General features: G+C 41.2%; 2 protein-coding genes across 7 annotated transcripts in view; both read left to right on the top strand.

Annotated features, from left to right (window-relative positions):
- QSER1 (glutamine and serine rich 1) overlaps window positions 1-7,373 on the top strand; it is a 36,522-nt gene extending 29,149 nt beyond the window's left edge. For all 6 annotated transcript variants that reach the window (XM_090142100.1, XM_090142097.1, XM_090142098.1 and 3 more), the window contains 4 exons: window positions 16-113; window positions 1,472-1,624; window positions 2,612-2,707; window positions 3,277-7,373. In XM_090142100.1, the coding sequence (XP_089998226.1) occupies window positions 16-113; window positions 1,472-1,624; window positions 2,612-2,707; window positions 3,277-3,417 (488 nt within the window). In that variant the 3' untranslated portion in view covers window positions 3,418-7,373. The remainder of the gene's footprint in view (window positions 1-15; window positions 114-1,471; window positions 1,625-2,611; window positions 2,708-3,276) is intronic.
- A 4,494-nt stretch (window positions 7,374-11,867) lies between these two features.
- On the top strand, window positions 11,868-20,139 carry DEPDC7 (DEP domain containing 7). Its single transcript, XM_031607332.2, has 9 exons — window positions 11,868-12,005; window positions 13,928-14,315; window positions 16,262-16,392; window positions 17,228-17,417; window positions 18,234-18,448; window positions 19,087-19,229; window positions 19,380-19,505; window positions 19,594-19,672; window positions 19,833-20,139. Exons 1-9 carry the CDS (start codon window positions 11,933-11,935, stop codon window positions 20,045-20,047), a joined length of 1,560 nt encoding a protein of 519 aa, XP_031463192.2. The 5' UTR covers window positions 11,868-11,932; the 3' UTR covers window positions 20,048-20,139.
- The last annotated feature ends 534 nt before the right edge of the window (window positions 20,140-20,673 follow it).

Genomic DNA, 20,673 nt, shown 5'->3' with positions numbered 1-20,673 from the left:
TTTAAACTCATTTAGATGAGCTACTTTTGCCTCATATGAGGAAAATTGATGGCATGTTGAATGACAATAGGAGAAGGCTGCTTTCCAAATTACGCTTGGATAATACTTTCAAGGTATTCTCTTTAAATTCTAAGGTTTTTAAAGTAATACTATAAGCCAGTCATTGAATACATACCGTGCAGGCACAACTAAAAACCCAGAAGGCAAATTTGTAACAGAAGTGAATAAGGATTTGAAAGAGAGATGCTATAAATTCAGTGCTTATGTGTGGCATTTGGAGAACATTTGTGATCGAGGTGTTTATACCACTAAGGTAAAGTTCTGGTTTTGCTCGCCATGCTTTCTCATTCATTTTCAAACATTCTTCCTTCTAAGCTTCTCAAGTTTGTCAAAAGAAAGTCTGTTTGCTGTCCTTCTAGATCTGCTGGTTAAGTGATTTTGATTGCTTAAAAATCTTAATATAATTGTACCCTAAAAAGCTGTACTGTGGAGCAGATGTCTGGACCTCTGTGAAGGAGATAGTGTGACCAGAGTAGCTTGAAGAGCAGACAGAATGACCGAAAAACAACTCATTTGTGAACTGTTTGACACACAGGGAAGGGCTGCATGTTTTTAAAACATAAGACAGAGCCTCAGAGAGGCAGGATGTATTAGCCCTCCATTTTTGCTTTTTGTTTGTGGTAAAAATTCAGTGTTAGTAAAATACTTGTTAGCTGATACGTTTAGACATGTCTATGCAGAGAAGATAGGCCAATTAAAGTAGGCTATGAATTTCTAGAATTCTAGTTACATTCACAACACGTGCAAAATGAGAAGTTGCTTATTATGTTTTTCCTCAGTTTAAGGGAAAATAATAATAGTGCCTTCTATTATACTGACATATAATTAACGCTTCTTGTTCAGTTGGAGTTCATGACTAATGTGATAGCTTTGCTGTGTGTTCACTTAGAGGTGTCATATCAATCCTGTCTCTAAAGTTAGCCTAAGCCTGAATTTCACAATAGGAGCTCAGGAAGTTGATGGAGTTCTGGATCTAAGCTAAGGAATCTGCTTGTGATGTAAATTGCAAGATAAAAAGCCCTTTATGTTTGTCTTCTGTTATGAAAGTATCAGCTTGTACTTGAGTTCATATTTTATCCAAAAAATGAACGATAATGAAACAGTGATGTTTGCCAACATGTTTGTATTGGTGAGGAAAATGTTTGATATTCCTGTAAGATTCGGGTTAATCTGACAAGGATTAAGCCTGCTTCTATTTCAGCTGAATGAGGCAAAAATAAGTGAAAAATATCATTATCTTGAGTATCATTCGGTTGGAATATGCACTAAAAAGCATGGATAAAATGATTTTTTTTCACTGCATACAGTTGATACTGTATTACTAAAGAAATCAGACACTGAAGTTAGCAGTCAGTGGGTGCCCATTCTTGAATTTTTCACAATCCTTTCTCTTTATGTGCTCTCTTCAAAGAGCGCTTTGGAAATCTTTCCTGAACTCACAGTGATCACTCGGGATTCTAAGACAAAAAGTGGTGGAGCATCTGTGTCTAAGATCAAAATGAATGGTAAAGCTTACAACAAGAAAACACTGAGGGCCTCTAAATCAACCACTAAATTAGCACAGGTGAGTGTTCAAAGGGTTTGCTGCTGCCACCATCTGACCTCGAATGTGATAACCGTGTTTGTGTAAAACACTGTTTTGTGTATTAGATTTTTCACTCTAGATTTATCAAAAATAAAATCTTTGAACATAATGCTTACTCTGTTAAAAAAAAAAAAAAGTTATATTCCAGCAGTTATTATATTCTAAAGTTATATTCCATAAAATATAATCAAAACATTTCAGAAGGATTCCCCTACTTGAATTCTTGAACTGCAATGTGTTGTTTGCACATCTTTACTATATTTAGACCCAAATGCTCTTATCCTGTATATTTATACATTTATACATTTATGCATTTTACGCATTTATACATTTATCCTGTGTATTTATACAGGAAATCTTCTGTGGCAACCACTCAAGGTTGCAGAAAGATGAAGTAGTAGTGCTGCCTCTCTCGTGCAGGCAGTAACTGGTCTGTGTAGTTGGATGGGGAGGGAGAAGCTTGAGATGTACACTTTGTTTCGGTAGCATTCCTGGAGAGACCCTATAATTGGGTTTTGCTAGATACTGGCCCATTCCTGCTCACAGTGGCACAAGGTGGCTAGATAAATGACATCTAAGTAGAGCTGATCTGTACTTACCGAATGCACAGTCTGTATGCTTTTTTGCAGTGCAGCTGTTTTGATAGGAAATTGTTAACCTTCCTGCAGTAGTTCTCAAAGTGGTGTCTTACTGGTCCTAGACTTCAGTCACAGTGCACGTGGAAGCACTGAGAGCATTCTCAAAGCTGGTTTTAATAAAATGATTTTGTAGGGAACGGGGAGATACAAGATAATGAGAATGACATAGTATAAATTACAGCATACAGAATACGTCAAAGCAATTATTTGAATGAAGTATTCAAGTTCTGAACTGAAAAAAAATTACTTACAAAATGACATGTCTGTCATGTCTCTGTCTTGAGATGTAACCTGAATTTATCTGAAAAAAAAAAACTTTTTTTTGCAGGAGTTTACAGTAGATCCAGAAAAAATACAGTTGTATTCTTTGTATCACTCACTCCATCATTACAAATATCATATATATCTGACATGTAAAGAGGAGGTAAGTATTGCTGTTTTTCTGAGATATGTTTACAATTGTTTGGGAAGTCGAAGTACAGAGGTGCTGTTGTACTCTTGATATTGCCATAAGGAAGTAATTAAATCCACAGACAAAAGGGTATGCTGAGTGCATATGTTGCCCCTGAAGAGCACTGCTGCTCATGATGAGGCTGATGAGATGAGGCTGAAGAAGTTTGTGTGGAATCAGTTTGCATCAGAGTAGGTTAGCATTCTTCACTGTTTTCTAAGCAAATTAAATGAATTTTAGTAGCTCGTGTAACTTGAGAGATCTAGCAGCTTCTCTTGTCTTAAAATGCCCACTCCTTTCTGTTTTTCTGCAAATCCTTGATTGAAATGTTCCAGGGAGCAGAACCACAAGAGTTGAGGTCTGGCTCAGTGATTAACAGGACAGTTTGGGGAGGGCTTTTCTTTTTTTTAAAGCGTAAAGGTTTTCTTCCAAAGAAGGGTGGTATTTATCTACAGAATGTTATATAAAAACAAAAAATCTGAAATCCTGGCAGTCTCATATGTATATATGTATACTCATTTCTCTCTTTCTCTCCAAAATAGATTTCTTCTGTTCAGAAGAAGAGTGCAGATCTAGGACAGGAAGAGATTGTGCAGCTGTGCATGAAAAATATGAAATGGGTGGAGGATCTTTTTGAAAAGTTTGGTGAACTTTTGAATCGTGTCCAGCAGAAATGCTCATAACAGAAATGTATTCCAAATCTCACATTTTTCTTCGGCACTAATCTGATGGAACAGAAAGCTCAGAGAGAGGCTCTGATTTCTTTTACAAAGCCAGGCTGCGTTCTTCTTCATAGGCAGTTTTATTTCTCTTTATGGAACTTTGTGCCTTGGCTCTTGCTAAGGAAAAGTGATGCTGCCAAGGAAATCCGCCCTTTGGAGGTGGAACTGAACGTAAACCTAACCACATTTTTAATCTGAAGATTTTTTTTTTCTTTTTTGTGAACTATTGGATAACCTAGTTTTATTTTCAGAAATGTTTTTGACAAATGATAAAGCATGCACTACATATTCTTTTTTCTTTACTGCTAAAAAGATACCAACACTTAAAATACGACATTTTTCCATCTCTGACTAAGCAACAGAAAAGTCAGCATTGGGTACATGTGTCTGGCTACCAAATTGAGTTTTGTACATTTTGTGAACAGAGCCGGAGCGACATCAGTTTCTGTGAACATGTATTGCCATCATCAGATCCAGAAATGTCATTATGCTTTATGGACTCCTTTTACTATTGTCATGTTCAGGAGACTGAACGTGGAGTTGGTGCAATCCTATGACTGCTTTTTTTGTGTGTCAAATTATATTGTAATGAAAGACAATGACCTTAACTATTTTCCCTGTTTTGAAGAAAAAAAATATTTTCCTTTATACTGCGGTTTTTTTTTTTTCTTTTGGAAAAAAAAAAAATTCAATTGTACATTTTATCTCACTAATAGTTGTATTTTTCACAGAGAAAATATTGTGGTTAAAATTGTTTCATGTATCTTTGTAATACTTTCCATTGTTTTCAGTAAATCCTATTCATTTATATGTTGATTTCATATTGTAAACTATATATCTCAAGGTAACCCTTTTGTTTATACAGGTTTGCTTCAGTGTTAACCAGAATAATGCATACTAGACTAGTTTTGTTTTTAAGTGTAGTTGTGTTAGACACTGCAAGTATTTTCTGACACGTGAAAATAAATTTCTTACTAAAGTAGCACTTGATTAACTGAGAGTTTAAATGAGGAACTACTATATCTTTGTCAACAAAGATTGCTGATTGAATAGACTATATGCAGTGTTAAACACAGCTTACCTAGTTGTTGGTAGAACTGGCAGTTGCAGAGCTGTTCTCTTTTTGGTGCCTTTCAAGTCTTCAGACATTTTCTTGTAGCTTTTTTTGTCCCTCCAGTTTAACAGTAGTGCCACTAGTCGTTCTCAGACAATGAATGTAATGGGCTCTAATCAGGAGAACATTTTCTTTAAATTTGCCAACAGAATGCCTTACCGAGTCATTCAGAATGGATATTTACTGGGGTCCTAAAAAAAAGAAAAAAAAAAATGCCATGTTCTTTTCCAGATAACATAGGAAAAAATAATTCCTTTGTCTTTTAACTGCCACTTAGTGCCTTAATTTCAGCCAAGAAAGCAGGGTTCACTATTCATTGGCCAAATGAAATAATGTTCATGCCGTGTGACCTTTTTTCCTGTTGTCTGTTTTTATCCTATTTAGTTGTTAAATATTCATTAGACCTTAGAACTATGAAGAGTTTAATGAATAGATGTAAAAATGCAATTATTTGATCTCGAGTAATCAAATAGGTTTGAATATTAAAGTATGTACAGAATTTTAGCTGATTAGTTTTAGAACTGTATAGGATGTTTACCATATTTCCAAAGCTATTTGTCTTTTAAAAGCAATAATTCTCCTTTAAAACTGGTATGCAGACTACAGTGAACAGAGATGGCTGTGCACCTCTGCCTTTTTCAAAGCCTCGTCATAACGCGTCGGCTTTAGAAAGGGAGGTCGCTGTGGAGGTAACAGATGCGTTGTGCTACTGTGATGTCTGCTATAATCCAGGAGAGTGACATGGGCTTTTATTTAGGAAGGATGTGCAGAACGTCAGAGCAGTTGTGAAGCTAATTCACTGTTACAGTGTGCAGAAGGGTAGACACGAGGATTGGAGGGCTGCGGTTGTTTCAGTCGCGCTGTGTTGAACCAAGTAGGAGCCAAAGTTTGTGGTTAACACGTGAAGCAGAGTTGCCAACGTCAGTAGTGATCAGCTACAAATCAGTTTACTGTAAATATGCCAACTGGAGACATGGTAGCTATGTGCCTCTTGTACTATTTAATCTATAGTATGAGTTCCCAAATTTATTTAGGGTATTCCCTCATTGGCAGGGATAATGGCAGCAGCAGTTCCCAGCTGCATAGATACAAGAGAGAGATTTAACTGCACAAAAGGTGTTCTGTGGTCTCCTGTCGGTGAAACAACGTAGTTTGGGTCTTCCTGGGCTGTACTGCTAAGAATGGTTAGGATGCAGACTGAGGGAACAGGAGTTGTCTCCTTGACTGTAAAGAACTCATCGGACTCTGTGTCTCCTTTCCCTCCCTCGTATGACTGAGAGCAACTAACAGAAATCTTGTTGCTTTCTGAAAGACTTCTATTCCACTAGTTTACAGCTCCTCTAGAATTTTGAGTCTAGAAGTAGCTTTAGGAAGCTGTTTGTTTTCATCCAAGTCCTTAGGAACTGAAGAAAAAAGAGATGAGAGGGTTTTGGAGTAGTTTGTCCCTATTTAATAAGAAGGTGAATTCTAGTGACAACCGTCGAGATAAATAAACAAAAATGGCCAGGATGCTCTGCAGTGCTGGAGAGGATGACCTGGCTTATTTTTGGCTGGATCATTCCCCAGGCCAGTTAAACAAGCACTGTGCCTGTAGAGAAAAAACTTGTCTAACTGCCCCAGACTACTGCAGGTGTAACAGAGCTTCCGTCTTTGTCTTGGGCTACAAACATGGTGGCTGCATTTATTAGTTTACCGTTGAGGATGAAAAAAAGCATGGAACTCTCAAGAGTGCGAAGGATGATAAACAAGAATAAAGTTTTGTTAGTGGGATTGAAAAGGTTTTTTTTATACTGAAGCAAACTTAGAAAAACTGTCAATGTACAGATAATTTTTCTTGCACAAATACTTTGTTTCGTTGCGTTTTAGATAACTCTGCACCCACAGCTCAATTTTCTGTCTTTTTCTTGAAGCAACAGCGACGTCCTTATCCTTTAACATCTAACAGTGGAAATTGAGCACTCGCGTCTGCAAGAGAAGATGCACTAGAAAGGAACAGAACCCTCTTTAGACTACGAATTAGCAAAGCAGCAATTAAAGTAATCGTGTGATGAAATATTATTTTTTATTTCCACTGTCATTTCCTTTAGTATGGCATCCCTGTTTACATTGGGTTCGTTTTGTATTGAAATACAGTATTTCTCTTAAAGGCAGGTTTTCTTTGAGATGCTACTTCCAAAGTTTTGCTAGCAAAACATCAGAGACAAAATTGGATTGAAAAACTGTGTCTGAAAATGGCTAAGGACTTCAGGATCTTCAGAGCTCTGTGACGTGTATCGTATTCATATGTTGTCTAAATGAAATACTACTTTTTAAAAAGGCAAATCTTACAGGCTGTCTTCCAAGTAAATGATTTCCGTAAGGGAAATATATTTTAAATATTATTTAAATATTTACTACTATTTAAAACGATTTTAAAACAGAAAAGCTAAAACTACGGTCACAAAATGTCGGTGTGTCATTGGTCATTTCATTTCTCATTGCTAACACGTGACATTGGGTCTCACACTCTATTACACACACGTGCATTGCAGTGTGCACGTTCTGTCATATCTTATTGTTTAAGCTAATCCTAACATGTCATTGTTAACACATGCATGTTTTCTGCATATCTCCTCTACGTATGGGAAAAAAAAAACAAAAAAAAAAGAGGCTAGGGCTAATAACAGACACTTGATATGTTCTTAGTCCAGATTTTCAGGTGGTCCGTAATACAATGTATGGAAATGTGAAAAAGGACACATTTTTGTACCATTTGTGATGTTATTAACTAAACCCATTAAAGTGAAAACACTTTTTAAACAAACACCTCAAAATTCTCAGTCATTTCTTATTAAAATATTGAGACTTGAAGAGTTTGTTGGGGAGGAAATGGCGATTTAGACTTTTATGATCTCGAGATGAAAAAATGCAGTTCTAGTTCTTTTTCATTATATAGCATGGATTGAGGAACTTTTATTACATTTCTGAGTTGTAAGTGCTTTGCATTCATTTTCACAGTCTATCTGCCAGTTCTTAAACTGATGTGAGAAATGATGAGCCAGAGAAGAGATGACTTCTGTGATTCGGTTGCTTTATTGCTATCCTGTTTTATTCGCGTTCTTTCTCTCTTAACTTGAAGACTGCCTGTGTGTACGTATGGGGAAAAATGGTGCTGGAGGGTTTTTGCCTTTCCTCTTGCCCCCCTTCACTTACAGGGAACTGCTCCAGATACTTTCTTGTGAGTATTTTTGCTGCACACAGAGGGCTGAAATCCCATATAATCTCATTGTTGGCCATAAGATGCGTGGTAAGCATTCTCTGAGCCACTTACTTGAAGGAAAAAGTGAATGTGAAGGGCTAAAATATTTTTATAATGGTCCTCTGTGTAAGAGCTGCTTCCCACACCAAAATTCAATTCCAAATGCTGCTATGCTGCTATGCTTATTCTTCCACAGGTGTTTCCAGTTCAGATTATTATCAGATTAAGTCTCTGTTGGCTTCTTTTTATTTTACGTGTGTTACTTAGAATCTTAACCTATATAACTGGGAGTGTATGCCACAGCATTTTGAGCCTTGGAGGCTTGCGATAGCAAAACCTTTCAGTATAATTATGTTAATTTGCATCCTCCTTTCTACCTGTGGTGCCTGCTAATACGATTTCTTTGTGCATTACTTACCACATTTTTACAGCAGCAACAAAGCAAATGCTGTGATCACTGAATAAAAGCTAAAGCACAGTTTTATCACGTGGTTAGGTCATATTAGTAACTTATTCAAAGCTCTGGGAGAATGAGGATTTCACTGAGTAAAGCAGCCTTGGTGGATTCGGAAACCTTTTTGCTGACCAACTTTTTGCTGTCAAGAAGAAAGAATAAGAGAACGCTTTTCATTTGCTTCACTGCAAAGTCCAACAGTTGTTAAACAGCCAGAGAGAGAGTTCGACTGCATTCAATGGACTTTGCACAAAAGAAGCTGAAGATAAAGCTTACGTGTGAGAATCCAAGTGTTGTAATTCTGGAATCAGCTGGTCAAAGAAGAGGAGAAAAGAAAGGCTACTTGGCCAGGAATTATTTTTTCATTCTGCAAGTTAGTGACAAGGCTCCCTGCAGGCAGTGCTTCCAGAGCCCTTTCTCATCCTAAACTTAGCGGCCTGACCAAACATGACACAGGTTTTGACTCCTGCACATTGTACAGTAACATAAGAAGTGAATTATGGATTAGTGGAAAACAAAAAAAAAAAAAACCAAAAAAACACACAAAAACCACAAAAAGGAAACCACAAAAAAACACAAAAAAACCCAACTCATTCCTCTGCTTTAGAACACAAGCCTTAAGTGTAAATGGTGATAGAATTTGTATAGCTGTTTTCTCAATAAGTGAAAATAGATGGTCAACATCAGGAATTCACTTATGGCTGATAAATCCATCTGGAGTTCTTGCTCTTTCCTGCTTTCTTTTTTTTAAATCTGCTACTACTGTCCTGTTCAGCTGGTGCTCTGCTGGCTGCTTACTCCAAGAACAAGGGCCGTGAGACTTGTCCCTGCAAGTTTAAGTTACCACCACCCTGTGCTTCAGCTGGAAATCACCAAGCTTATTTGGCTTGAGCTCGGGTCCTCCATGGCTGTGTCAATTTGTGAGAACAGGTCTTTAATTATTTTGTGGATTTACCCAAGCCCACGTTCAGCTAAGTTAATGTATTTGGGTTTGTGTTGCCATGTTCAGTTGGGTACTTTAGCTCATCTGTGAAACAGTAACTCCCAGGGGGCAGCGCCGACGGAACCTCCCAGCATATCAATTCCTTGTGCCTGGTGGTGCTCCGCACTGCGCCTTCTGGTTGATCAGGTTTCTGGAGTGCAGATGACAGCCAATCTTTACTGTTCTGCAAGGAGCTTTTCCCCAGACGGTGCTGCTAGGACCATGCAATGCTGAGCACATGTAGGCACACTGTATTCAATCTCTGCCTGTAATAAATGAATAAACTGTATAAATGAATGTCTCAGAAGACTTCTGCAGGAGTTGGAAAGTCCGTAAGACAACAATCGGTATTGCTTATTGGGAAAGCAGAGGCACACTGCTGTGTTTTTGGTCACACTGCTAATAGTCTTTGCTTCCTTATGCTTCCTCAAAGTCATTCTCGAGTAACTCTGGCTCTGACTTTATTTCCAGCCCCTGTGCATGGATGGTTACTCACAGAGTGCAGCGTGTTCCACTGGAGGTCAGTGTGCACCAGTGCAGGCTCAGCATAAGGCCTCCCTGCCCTTCATTTGCTACTGTACTGCTTGACTTTGTCTGGTAGCCACATTGGTATTCCAGCCCAGGAATGGAAGGATTGCACTCGTGAACAATGCGTGCTTTGTCGATTCAAACATTCAGTCATCTAGAAGCTTCTGTCTGGGGAACTTGTTTATTGTTCTAGACTCTTCAAACATGCAAGGGCGGAATCCTTGCAGATTTCTTTGCTATAAAATACTGAAGTTTGCGCTTCAAGAGTAAATCATACTCTTATCCAAGCTGCGACTGAACACAGCTTCTCCGCAGCAGAGCAGATGTGGTTGGCACCATGGTGTGAATGTTGAGGATGGCATCGCTGTATCCCAAACAACCTACAGCTATGTCGTCTTTTTAAATTCCAATGTAATGAGAAATTGAAACTAAGAGCAAATTTGTGAATAATCTGCCCTGCATCCCCATGGGGACTCAGTTCTCTAACCCATGGAGTTTGGCCCCAGCAAACCTCTCATGCTCTTCAGTACAAGTAGCAGAACACACAACTCAGTTATAAGACATGTAGTGCACAAGTTCATTTAGCATCCCTCACACATCTGGCATATCAAAGAGCCTTTTGCAATCTGATCTGAGCAGCTGCTCATTTATTGAAGTCTGAGATTAATAAAGGTGGAAGAGAGCATATGGTGAAATTTACAGGACAGCTTCAGTATAAGAAAAATAAATACCAGGCTTTCTATCTTCATGGAAAACAACTGGGGAGATTTGATATTATTCTGACAATTGTGACTTTAAAAAGTATAACTTCTGTAACCAAAGCTGTGGATTTTGTTTGCGTATGTGAGACTGCAGAACGTATGTCAGAACGCATCTCATCACTGGTGAGTGGAATAGAGCAACGTTTTAGGAGCTACTGTTCAAAATGTTCTTTCATCAGCTTTGGCACTGCAGTGAATACAGGCATTGTCTGTATTTAAGTGGGGGAGAAAAGTGACTATTCTAAAGAACTGGAGTATTTATAAGAATTTTCATGTTAAGCATTATTTGGTGTGCTCTTTCAGAAACAAAACCGTGAAGATTGAGTCCAATAGATCCTTGCTATTATGGCAATATGATTTTCTGTATATGTAAATTTGAATGGTGTTGACATGTACTTAAAAGTCGGTGTTGTTATGGGCAGATACTTGAAATTAAGGAGATAAGTTGGCAGTAAAGAGAGAGCCTTGCGTAGTCCGACTGTGTGAGCTGTCAGATCGGCACGCAAAGTGTCTTTTGAAAATGAGCAATGCAGCAGCCGTATTCTGCAGGAATGTGTCTCTTGGTCTGTCAACTTCCAGTGACAAACATAAAAAGTATTTTGGATATTGAACTCATCTTTGTTTTACACTTTTTTTTCTTTCAGATTTGGGGTCTTCGGTTTTAAGAAATTGAAATCTTTTCCTTTGCTTCTTTCAAGAAGAGCCAGCATTTCCAGCTCACAGCAAGCACCGATCAGCACAGCGGCAGCACCTCCATTCTCTTAACACACCTCCGTCTTCTTAGGCAGCACCTGCTCCAACCTCTGCCTTCTCAAGGCAATTCAATTCAACCCGTCACACAGCCATCTCTTGCTCCAAGGCCTCGTATTCAGTTCTCTCTCCTTCACTTGTGCCTCAACGCCTGGGAATTACGGCGCAATTCACCCGGCTGGCCTGGGCAAGGCGATGGAAAAAACCTCACATCCGACAGCTTCTCCCTTCGTGCTTAAGGCTCTTACTTCGTTTTGCCTCTCTTAGGGGAGGCCTCGCCGTGTGGCAGCACGCGCAGTCCCGTCTCCTCCGCGCTCAGCAAGCTGACACGAGTGAGCGACTCGGACCCTGAGCAGAAGGCTTGCCTGAAACGGCGCCTGTCAGAACAGCTTGCTCGTAAGCTCGTCTTCCCACCTTCCCTCGAGACAGAAACGCCCGCTTGCCGCCCCCCGCCGCTCGCAAACAACACAACTTTCGCTCCCAACTCTGCCCCTCAGCCGCCCCGAGGGCCGGGCTGGGCTCGGCGCGCGGGCGGCCGTTCAAGCGCCGCGACCAATGGGGTGAAGGCGGGCGGCGGCCCCGCCCCCGGCGGGATAACTCCTGCGGGCGGCGCGCGGCCGGGCGCCGTGCGGAGCGGGAGGCGGCGGCGATGGCCACGGTGCGAGAGAAGGCGGCGGCGTTGAGCCTGAGCGCGGCGTGCAGCCCCGCCGCTAGGCCGCCGGGTACGGGGCGGGGAGCGGGACGGCGGGAGGGACGGAGGTTCTGAGCGGGAGCGGCGCCGAGGGGCTCTGAAGCGCGGGGAGGGAGCTGGGCGGAGGGAAGGGGAGGCGGCGCGGCCGGGAGCGACTCGGCGCCGGCGTGTTTCCCCGCTCGGTCGAAGTTCGAAAGTTGGCCGCTGTTCCCGCCGGCCGACGGAGGCGGTTCCGCACGGAGTCCCGCGGCCGGCCGGGCTGCAGGGCGGCGGAGCAGCGCTTGTGGCGGCGGCGGGCGTTCGGCCAGGTGCGCCGGCGGTGCCGTTGGGACGCGTTGAGCTGTGTTGGTTGTTCTTATTTCCTTCCGAGTTGGCTCTTGAGGTGTGGAAAGTAGGGGTGGAAGGAGCTGCTGCGTTCTGTTCTGCTCCTCCTGCCCGCCGCTTGAAAAGCGCAGGTTCCGGGGTGCCTCTACCTGCCCGCTGCCGTGTGCGAACCGGCTTCCTTACGCGCAGCTTCGGCAGGCGGGTGCGCTTACGTTCCTGCTTTCTTCTCCTTGAACTCATCGCCGTTCCCCTTCCCCTCCCCGTTTGCTCGTGCCCGGGCCCTGCGGCAGACGCAGACCGGCTGGGAGCCCTGCTGCCCCAGACGGAATGCAGTTCTGTGACTGAGCGGCGAAAACACCCCCTGTGTCTCTGTGGAAAATGTTCATGGTAATGTGTTCCACAACAAGTTGTGTGGCTTTTTTTCCCCTTCTTTTTAAACACTGCGTTACACTGTTAATTCATTAGGCCTGAGGTCTGTCATAACCCCAGATGGCTGGCTGTAGGGTGGCTGTCTGTAGGACTGCTGCCAACTCTTCATTCCTTATTTTGTGCTTTAGCATTTGTCTCTTCCGCTTGTTTTGCCCTCTTTGTCAGTTGCTCAGCTGATTTCTGAGAAACATGTGTTCTAATTCTAGCCTCTCCAGTGGCTGCGGCTCCTACCAGCCAGGTGCCACCTGCGGATTTTACAAACATATTCTATCTGAAGTTCTTGCTGAGGCTCGCTGTAGTGTTTGCTAGCATGATGTTCTGAACCTGAGGTTAGTAAATGAGTAATAGCTTGGTGGCTTTATTAGGGGAGGGAAGGCTGGTTGGCTGAAGGACATGGCTTTGAGTACACAAAGCGTGAATCTCGGTTGGAGCCGTGGTAGCAGGAGTCTCTTCTGTGGGATTAGTGTCAGTGAATGATGTCTCATGGATTTTTGGTGTAGTTAGTGTGTCACCAGGTACCCTGTGCGTATGCACAGTCTTGTAGGACACAAGGTTCTAATGTCTCTTCATTCCTGCTACCTCCACAGCTCTGCACCTTTATCTCTGTTACTAGAGGAAACCAGGGAGCTGCGAACAAGGAGGGTTAGTTTTTGGTTGTGTGGAACAAATGTGCTCAGGTGTACATCCCACAAGTGTCAGTTCTGGGTGATGGAGGGAGCACAGAGGCTGTGGATGTCCCGTCCATCCCTGGAGGTGTTCAAGGCCAGGTTGGATGGGGCCCTGGGCAGCCTGGTCTAGTATCGAATGTGGAGGTTGGTGGCCCTGCGTGTGGTGGGGAGTTGGAGATTCACGATCCTTGAGGTCCCTTCCAATACTGGCTATTCTGTGTGAGCACGCAGAAGGTAGCATTATGGAATGGCATGCTGAGAAAGTGAAAGCTGCTGGATACAGAGCTGCACCGCAGGCTACTGTAGTGAGAGTAACCCAGTGAGATATGCTGGTAAAATGCAGGCAGACTTGCTAAGGGTAATGCTCGAGTGTTTAACACTCTGTTGGAGGCTGGTTCAATGCAAGCCAATCTAGAAGCCTCAAGCTTCTTAAATCCTTGCAAGTTTCATGAGAGCCAGTATCCACAGAGGGGGCAGTTCTAATTCCAGCATGAGTTGAATCTTTGTACTTTCTCTGTTTCTGTACCATTAGGCTTTAGCTTGGCCCAGAAACCATTTGGAGCCACGTATGTCTGGAGCAGCATTATCAGCGCACTTCAAACTCAAGTGGAAGTGAAAAAGCGTCGTCAGAACCTGAAGTGCTATCATGACTGTTTTATTGGTTCAGATGCAGTGGATGTCGTGTTTGCTCACCTTCTACAGAACAAGTATTTTGGGGATGTTGATATTTCCCGCGCTAAAGTAGTGCGAGTGTGTCAAGCGCTAATGGACTACAAAGTGTTTGAGGCTGTCTCAAGGAGGGTCTTTGGAAAAGACAAACGCTCCGTGTTTGAGGACAGTAGCAGTAGCCTCTACAGATTCACAAATGTCTCAAGCCAAGCGGATCTTGATAAAGATTTCCAGCAGTGTACGCCACAAAGGTTGGTACATGATGGACTGTGGAGATAAAAAGTCTTACAATAGGGAAATGCTGTGTTATTTTTTGTGGGGGAGAGGGGAACAAAAAGGACTGTAATTATAGGACCTGGGTGTGGAGGTGGGGGAGGTAACTACTCGTGGGTGTTTGTGGTGCAGGATAGGTAGGATAAAGTTTGAAGTTCAGCCTGCATGGTTACTTGTTTTCTGCCTGTTCCACATCCCCTTCAGGGAGAGGGGAGTGTGTGGAAGTTGAGTGCCTCGCAGATGCTTATCTACTGGGATCTAAAGGAGTGTGAGCAGCTGGCATTCAGGTGCATCAAATAGGCTGTACACATGAGAAAACCTTGGGTACTGCTTGCCTAGCTGTGGCTTAAGCCACTAATCAATCCAGTCTTCTAAAGAGAAGAGAAATAGAATCGCTTGCTGCTTTCATTGTCTTAGCTTGAGTAGACTTCAAATTTAACTTTCTGCGATGTTTTCAGCTGTTTCTTTATGTCCATGTCACTTGTTCCTAGGCTAAGCAACAGGCTACAGTGCTTATTGCATGCCATCAGAGCTAGAGGGAAGCATAATGGTGAGGGCTTGTTTCACTACCTTTTCAGGAGTGGGTAAAGAAAACCCTAGAACTGGCTAAACCATTGTAAAACAGAACATGCTGCCACATGGCTAATTTGGCTAAATAACTTGCCTCTGACAGTTTTTGTGTCAAACATCAATCTCTGGATGTATTCTGACATTCTTACAAGGACTTCAGGCAGTTATTGCATTAGTTCTGATAAAATACACTTTAAAATCACAAATGATGTTGGTTTGGCCAAAGAAATGAAAGCATGATTGTTGTGTTTGAGAGGAGCAAACATTAAATGACTGAAGCGTGTCAACCCCACTGACAGAAAATTCTAGAAGCAGAGATTAAGAACAGATAGTCTCTCTGTCCTGCTCTCCCTCCCACACTTCCTCAGAACTAGCTCTTGTTCTGTGCTAAAGAAAACTGCCCCAAGTCTGTGTGTGGTGTGTATGTACGTAAGAAATTCTAGATAGATCAACTACTTCAACTGAGCAAAATTAAAAATGGGTTGATAACAGGGTATCTTTAAGTGAGACTTTGGAACATAACTGACAAGTGGTTGTGAAGCAAGGTGATTCACTTTGTTTGAGTAGAATGAAGGTGTTTTTCTTCCGGGCTGGGCACAGGTTGACTGCATTCCTCTTTTTTTTTTTTTTTTCCATTTCTGAGAGGAACAGATCTATTGATAGAATGGTTTGTCACATAAATAGCAAAAATACTTGACATCAAAGGACTTCTGTAGTGCCCTAAAACAAAGGAGCTATATAAACTAAAATTAAATATGCTTAGACGAATAGAAACTTCTGTCTGGAGTTGTTGCATTGCTTTTCTATTTGGTTAGCATATGAAATCAGTTATGAGGAGAACCAGCTAACACCCAGAAATGGGGAACAGGTTTCTGAAAACTTCTCCTAGCTGGTGGCATCGGCTAAACTAGCTGCCTAGCTTCAGGAGAAGTTGCTAAGGAGCAGCCACCTTCTAATTTCTCCAAGAGAGCTCTTAACTTTTGATCTCACTTCACTGTTATGTTATATTTAATAACATATTAAAACTTCAGACTCTTTCTGAGTGGTTGGGGGGGTGCTGTGTGTGTTACAGTTTCATATAAATTTCATGTAATTTTCCCTTCCTAATCTATCTGTACTCTGGTAATTGAAGTAGCTTGCTAATGCAATCTTTGACAAGCTCTAAGAGAGGAACTGTGTACTTATGTGCAGTGGCTGCACATAGTGTTTTTTAAGATATTGCTTGCTTGAACAGGGGAAGTGCTTGTGAGGATCTTAAATCTTAATCTCAGGTGGTTATTCATATCTAAGTATATTGTGTTCAGTTACTCTTATCCATGGATAGGAATATACATGTATGTGTGTTTCTTCTCAGGCATCAGAAGAACATGCTGTTCAACACTACTCCTCTCAAAGCAGAAAGCTTGGAGGATCTCTGGGAAAACCTGAGTTTAAGGCCTGCAAATACCCCTCAAGTAAACATCTCAGAAAGTTTGTCTCGTCGAGGTAAGGCAAAAAATACCTCATATTTTCATGTGGGAGAAGGAAGCTTTTAAGGATAGGACTGATGGCTGACAGAATGGAGATGGAGTTGAACTGACTCTCCCAGTGTTCTGTTTTGAACGCCGTTTCATAACAAGGACAAATTACCTGTTTTGCAGGCTAGTTTTATCAGATAGGATCCAAATAGTGCAGTTAAAATTGCTGTTGAACTTCATGGAGAAGAATACACAGCTGTGCGGAGCCCATTTAGACTTAGGAACAATCACCTGCAGGATACCTGATTAATTGCTGCCAGTAGTCTGTTGTTTGCTAGAACTCTTTCCTAGCCTTTCAACAGTGCATCTGCTCACTTTCAGTGCAGTAGGGAGCTGACAACTTGCATCTTCTCAGACTAAACTATAACTAGTATAGCTTTTTTCCATTTGGCTAAAGATGCTTGAGGCATCATAGAAACACACAGGGAGCAATAGGAACACTGGAGTGAGGTTGTGGTTGTGGAAGCTGTGATAAGATTAGAGTGTTACTGCTACACTGCTGTCCATTATCTGGAACAAAGACTGCTTGCAAGTTAGAGTGCAAAGAATGTAAGGCACTTCAGGCTTATCCAAAGAGTGGTTCTCCTACACTTGCAGTTAACTAAACAAATGGCTAATTCTTTCCTTCAGCGGTGATAAAATGCACTCATAAGTGATAAGGGATACACTTTACCAGAATGGACTTACAGTAGCAGAAAAAAATTAATCTCTTAGATTTGGGTTGGTGGGAGGGAGGAGAGTTGCCATTTTCCTAATCTTTATTGCACTCACTCTGTGTGTTTTGTGTATTCCACCCTTTCCAGTTATTAATGAGGTCTGGCGAGAACAAACAATTGCTCGTCTGCTGCAGCTTGTAGACCTTCCACTCCTTGACTCCTTACTTGAGCACCAGGTAGTCAAGCCTCAGCTTTCACAACCAAAGAAGGACTCTGGATATGTCATCACAAGCAACTACTTGGACAGAGAGATTCTCAAGGCTTTCAGTGACTCACAGTAAGTCTTCTCCCAGGACAGAAAGTTTTTCAAAGTTGCATACGTATATATGTAAGTCACAGTCAATCTTGCATAGAAAAGTAATAGTCTGCAGTACTGTAGGTAAGTGTGCCTGTTCACATCCTTTTTGCCTGTTAAACTGGATTCAGTAGTAAAGAGCAGTTGCTAAATTGAATTGGAAGCAAATTCTGTTGCACACTGGAAGAGTTTTTGAAGACTGTTATAGGATTTGATAGCATTTAGAGGGAGATGTGTTTAATGCTGGGGTGGGGGGGGACGACGATGACAGTATTTTGCTATCATCTAGAACAGGTTTTTTTCCTTTAAAAAAAAAAAAAAGAAAATATAAAACAACAAACAGGATGAGTGAGAGGATGGTTTAGCATTTTAGCCTTTTCAAAATAGTGAAAGAAAGCTGATCCTGAAACTGTATAAATACATTTAGAAGTACAGGCTGAAAAACCTTGCCACTTGGAATCAGATCAAGGCTCAGGTTTCTGTTTATCTAGCAGTAATTTTGTCCTTGTCTATAACAGTAGAGGACGTCACTAACTTTAGGTTTAACTGCTTCTGACTGTTATCATTTAATCAAGTTGAGTAATTAGTAACCTGCCCAGCTAAACAAAGGGACGTGTGGCTGTGATGCGAGTGGGTCAGGAGAAGTGTTATTTGTGGCAGACTGTAATGAGTTCAAGTACTTACCCATATAGTGCCCCCTGACTGAGAAACTGGTCTACTCACTTCTGTGATAGAGCCCAACCACCTCGAGAGGCACCAGTAAGTAATACTACAGAGTTCAACCGCTTTGTCTTTTAGAACAGATGAATGGCTCTCATCAGCAATAGATTGCTTGGAATATCTTCCTGATCATATGGTGGTAGACATCAGCAGGAACTTGCCTGATCAACTGGATAAAGCTGACACATGGAAACTACTGCTGTTTGAAAATATTGGTAGATACTATGGCCAGAAAAAGGAGCCGCTGTTGAGCCATGCACCTGAAATTCACTCAGGAATTGCAGAACTACTAGGTGAGTAAAAATTGACTTACTGAGCTTATGTGAGGTGGGTACTAACAAGCTGAGCATCTTTATGTCAGCCAAGCCCGAAGCTTGCCTTATACAGAGTTTTTTTTAATCTGATCATAAAGAAAATGTTTTGTGTTGATGGGAATATCTTGCAATTATATTCTGTTGTTCCTGTCTACCTAGTAAAGAAAAGGTGAGTGCAATTTTAAATAGATACAGCTAAAATTTCTACCTCAGCCAATTAAATTAAAACTCAGCAATGCTTTACAGAATGGTTTGCAACTAGTTCATCACACTAGCCCATTTATCTAGGATATTCTCCATATTTCTTGGGAGATTATTTCTATAATGAGACACTTCTCGCCTAACAGAACACTTTTCCTTTTTCAGTATTTCAGTCACAATAATGGAGTTTCAACTGTAATTGAGCTTAACTGGAAGTGCACCAACTTAAATACTGGGCTAAAAGTTTGGGGGTGGGCTGCTCTCTAGATTGTGTGCCTGTGAGAGCTTTGTGAGAATGGATTTTTTTTTCATTCTCCTCATTCTTTTGTTTAGAGAAGTGAACTCTTCGGTGTCCAATTCAGGTGTTTCATCTATTGCCATATTTTATTTTTACATATACCGTTATTTCCTTTCAGTGAATGGGAAGATGGAACAATCTCTAGAAGCTATTCAACTCTATTTAAAACTTCTAGACAGTCAAATCAGGGAGGAGTTCAGAAGATTGCTGTATTTTATGGCTGTTGCTGCCCATAATTCTGAACTCAAACTACAGAAGGAGGTAAATGTGCCTACTTAATTGTTATCAGTTGCTTTACATTTACTGAAATCTAGATATCCCAGATAATAGGTCAGAAAGCACATGTGGCTACAAGGAAGAGCATTCTAGAAGAGCAAAGCCTTCCCATTTTTTTTCCATGTTATTCTTCAGAGTGACAACAGGATGGTTGTGAAAAGAACATTCTCTAAAGCTATTATCAACAACAAATCCTTATCCAGAGGGAAAACTGATCTTCTAATCTTGTTCCTCGTGGACCACCAAAAAGATGTGTTAAAGGTAAGAGCTGGACAATGACCAGATTTTTATTTCATATGCTTGTGCAGAATTGCTTTCTCTAACCTGCTGTTTGTCGTCTTTATTGAAGATCCCAGGGACACTGCATAAAATGGTCAGCAATAAATTAGTGGCTTTGCAGGAAGGCCAAGATCCTAGTAAGATAACAGGTGAGTGTAAACTGAATTTCTTATCATGTACACAGATGCAAAGTAAAAGGGACTGAGCTGAGTTAAAAATACTTGCTGTAACAATGACTAGACAGATTTCCTTCTTAAGGAAGGTGGCCGGCTGATGTTAATCATCTTCGTGCTTCATGTTTCCTTCTAGGTTACACATTTTGCCAAAAGCTTGATGAAAGAGAGTATCGTTTGAATACAGAGAAGACCACAAAAGATGAGCTGTTATCTCTGCTGAAAGCTATTGATGAAGATTCAAAGCTCTCTGACAAAGAGAAAAAGAGACTGCTAGGTCAGTTTCATAGTAGTAATCCAAGTATTTTTATGCAGTATTTTGGAGACAGAGTTAGTGATATGTGCGTGTGACTTTTAAATTACTTTCTATATTGCAATATTGAAAACACTAATATATTTGTAAATCATTTGTATTCATGTATCTAATAAAGTTATTTTATGGATATTGATGGGATTTATGCAATTAAATTATTACTGAAGCCAGTGGTACCCAGGTTTGGCCTGTACTTTATAGGTTCTTTGCTCAATCTTAGTTGCTGTAGGGCCCCAACACTCCTTTATTCTTCTCCTCACTTGAAGCCACTTGGATTGACTACTTCTATGGAAGTGTTAAAATGGGAAACACCTTTTCAGGGCTGGGATCTCTTCTTTTCTGGATAGTGAACTGTAAGCTGACCAGGTCTGGTCCTATTGGAAATATCCAAATAATTTATCAGGATGATATCTCTGATAAAGCAGATTTTATTTGCATTGCAGTGGTGGGCCTCCTGCAAGCAGGAGAGCACACAGAAAACAGCGTTACGTCTTTTATGCCCTATTACTCAACACTGATCTCTTTCTCCCCTGGTTCCTCATTGGCTGAGTACTTCAGGTTCACAGTCTTCCTGATGCTCAACTCAACATACGGATACTGGATAAACAAATTTTTGCTAGCTAAGAGTATATTGCTAATTAGTTAACTTCTCACATCTGCTCAT

The sequence above is a fragment of the Phasianus colchicus genome, chromosome 5 (assembly GCF_987193195.1).
Source record: "Phasianus colchicus chromosome 5, bPhaCol1.hap1.1, whole genome shotgun sequence".
Lineage (NCBI taxonomy): Eukaryota > Metazoa > Chordata > Aves > Galliformes > Phasianidae > Phasianus > Phasianus colchicus.
Note: the sequence above shows the minus strand (reverse complement) of the source record. Positions and strands in the feature narration are given on the sequence as shown.

What these genes read in the sequence shown, in the direction of transcription:
- DEPDC7 (XM_031607332.2), top strand. Translation starts at nt 11,933, where the DNA reads ATGGCCACGGTGCGAGAGAAGGCGGCGGCGTTGAGCCTGAGCGCGGCG. An exon ending in CAGCAGTGTACGCCACAAAG is followed by an intron (nt 14,316 to 16,261) that starts GTTGGTACATGA and finishes GTTTCTTCTCAG; the next exon opens with GCATCAGAAGAACATGCTGT. An exon ending in AACTCAAACTACAGAAGGAG is followed by an intron (nt 19,230 to 19,379) that starts GTAAATGTGCCT and finishes GTTATTCTTCAG; the next exon opens with AGTGACAACAGGATGGTTGT.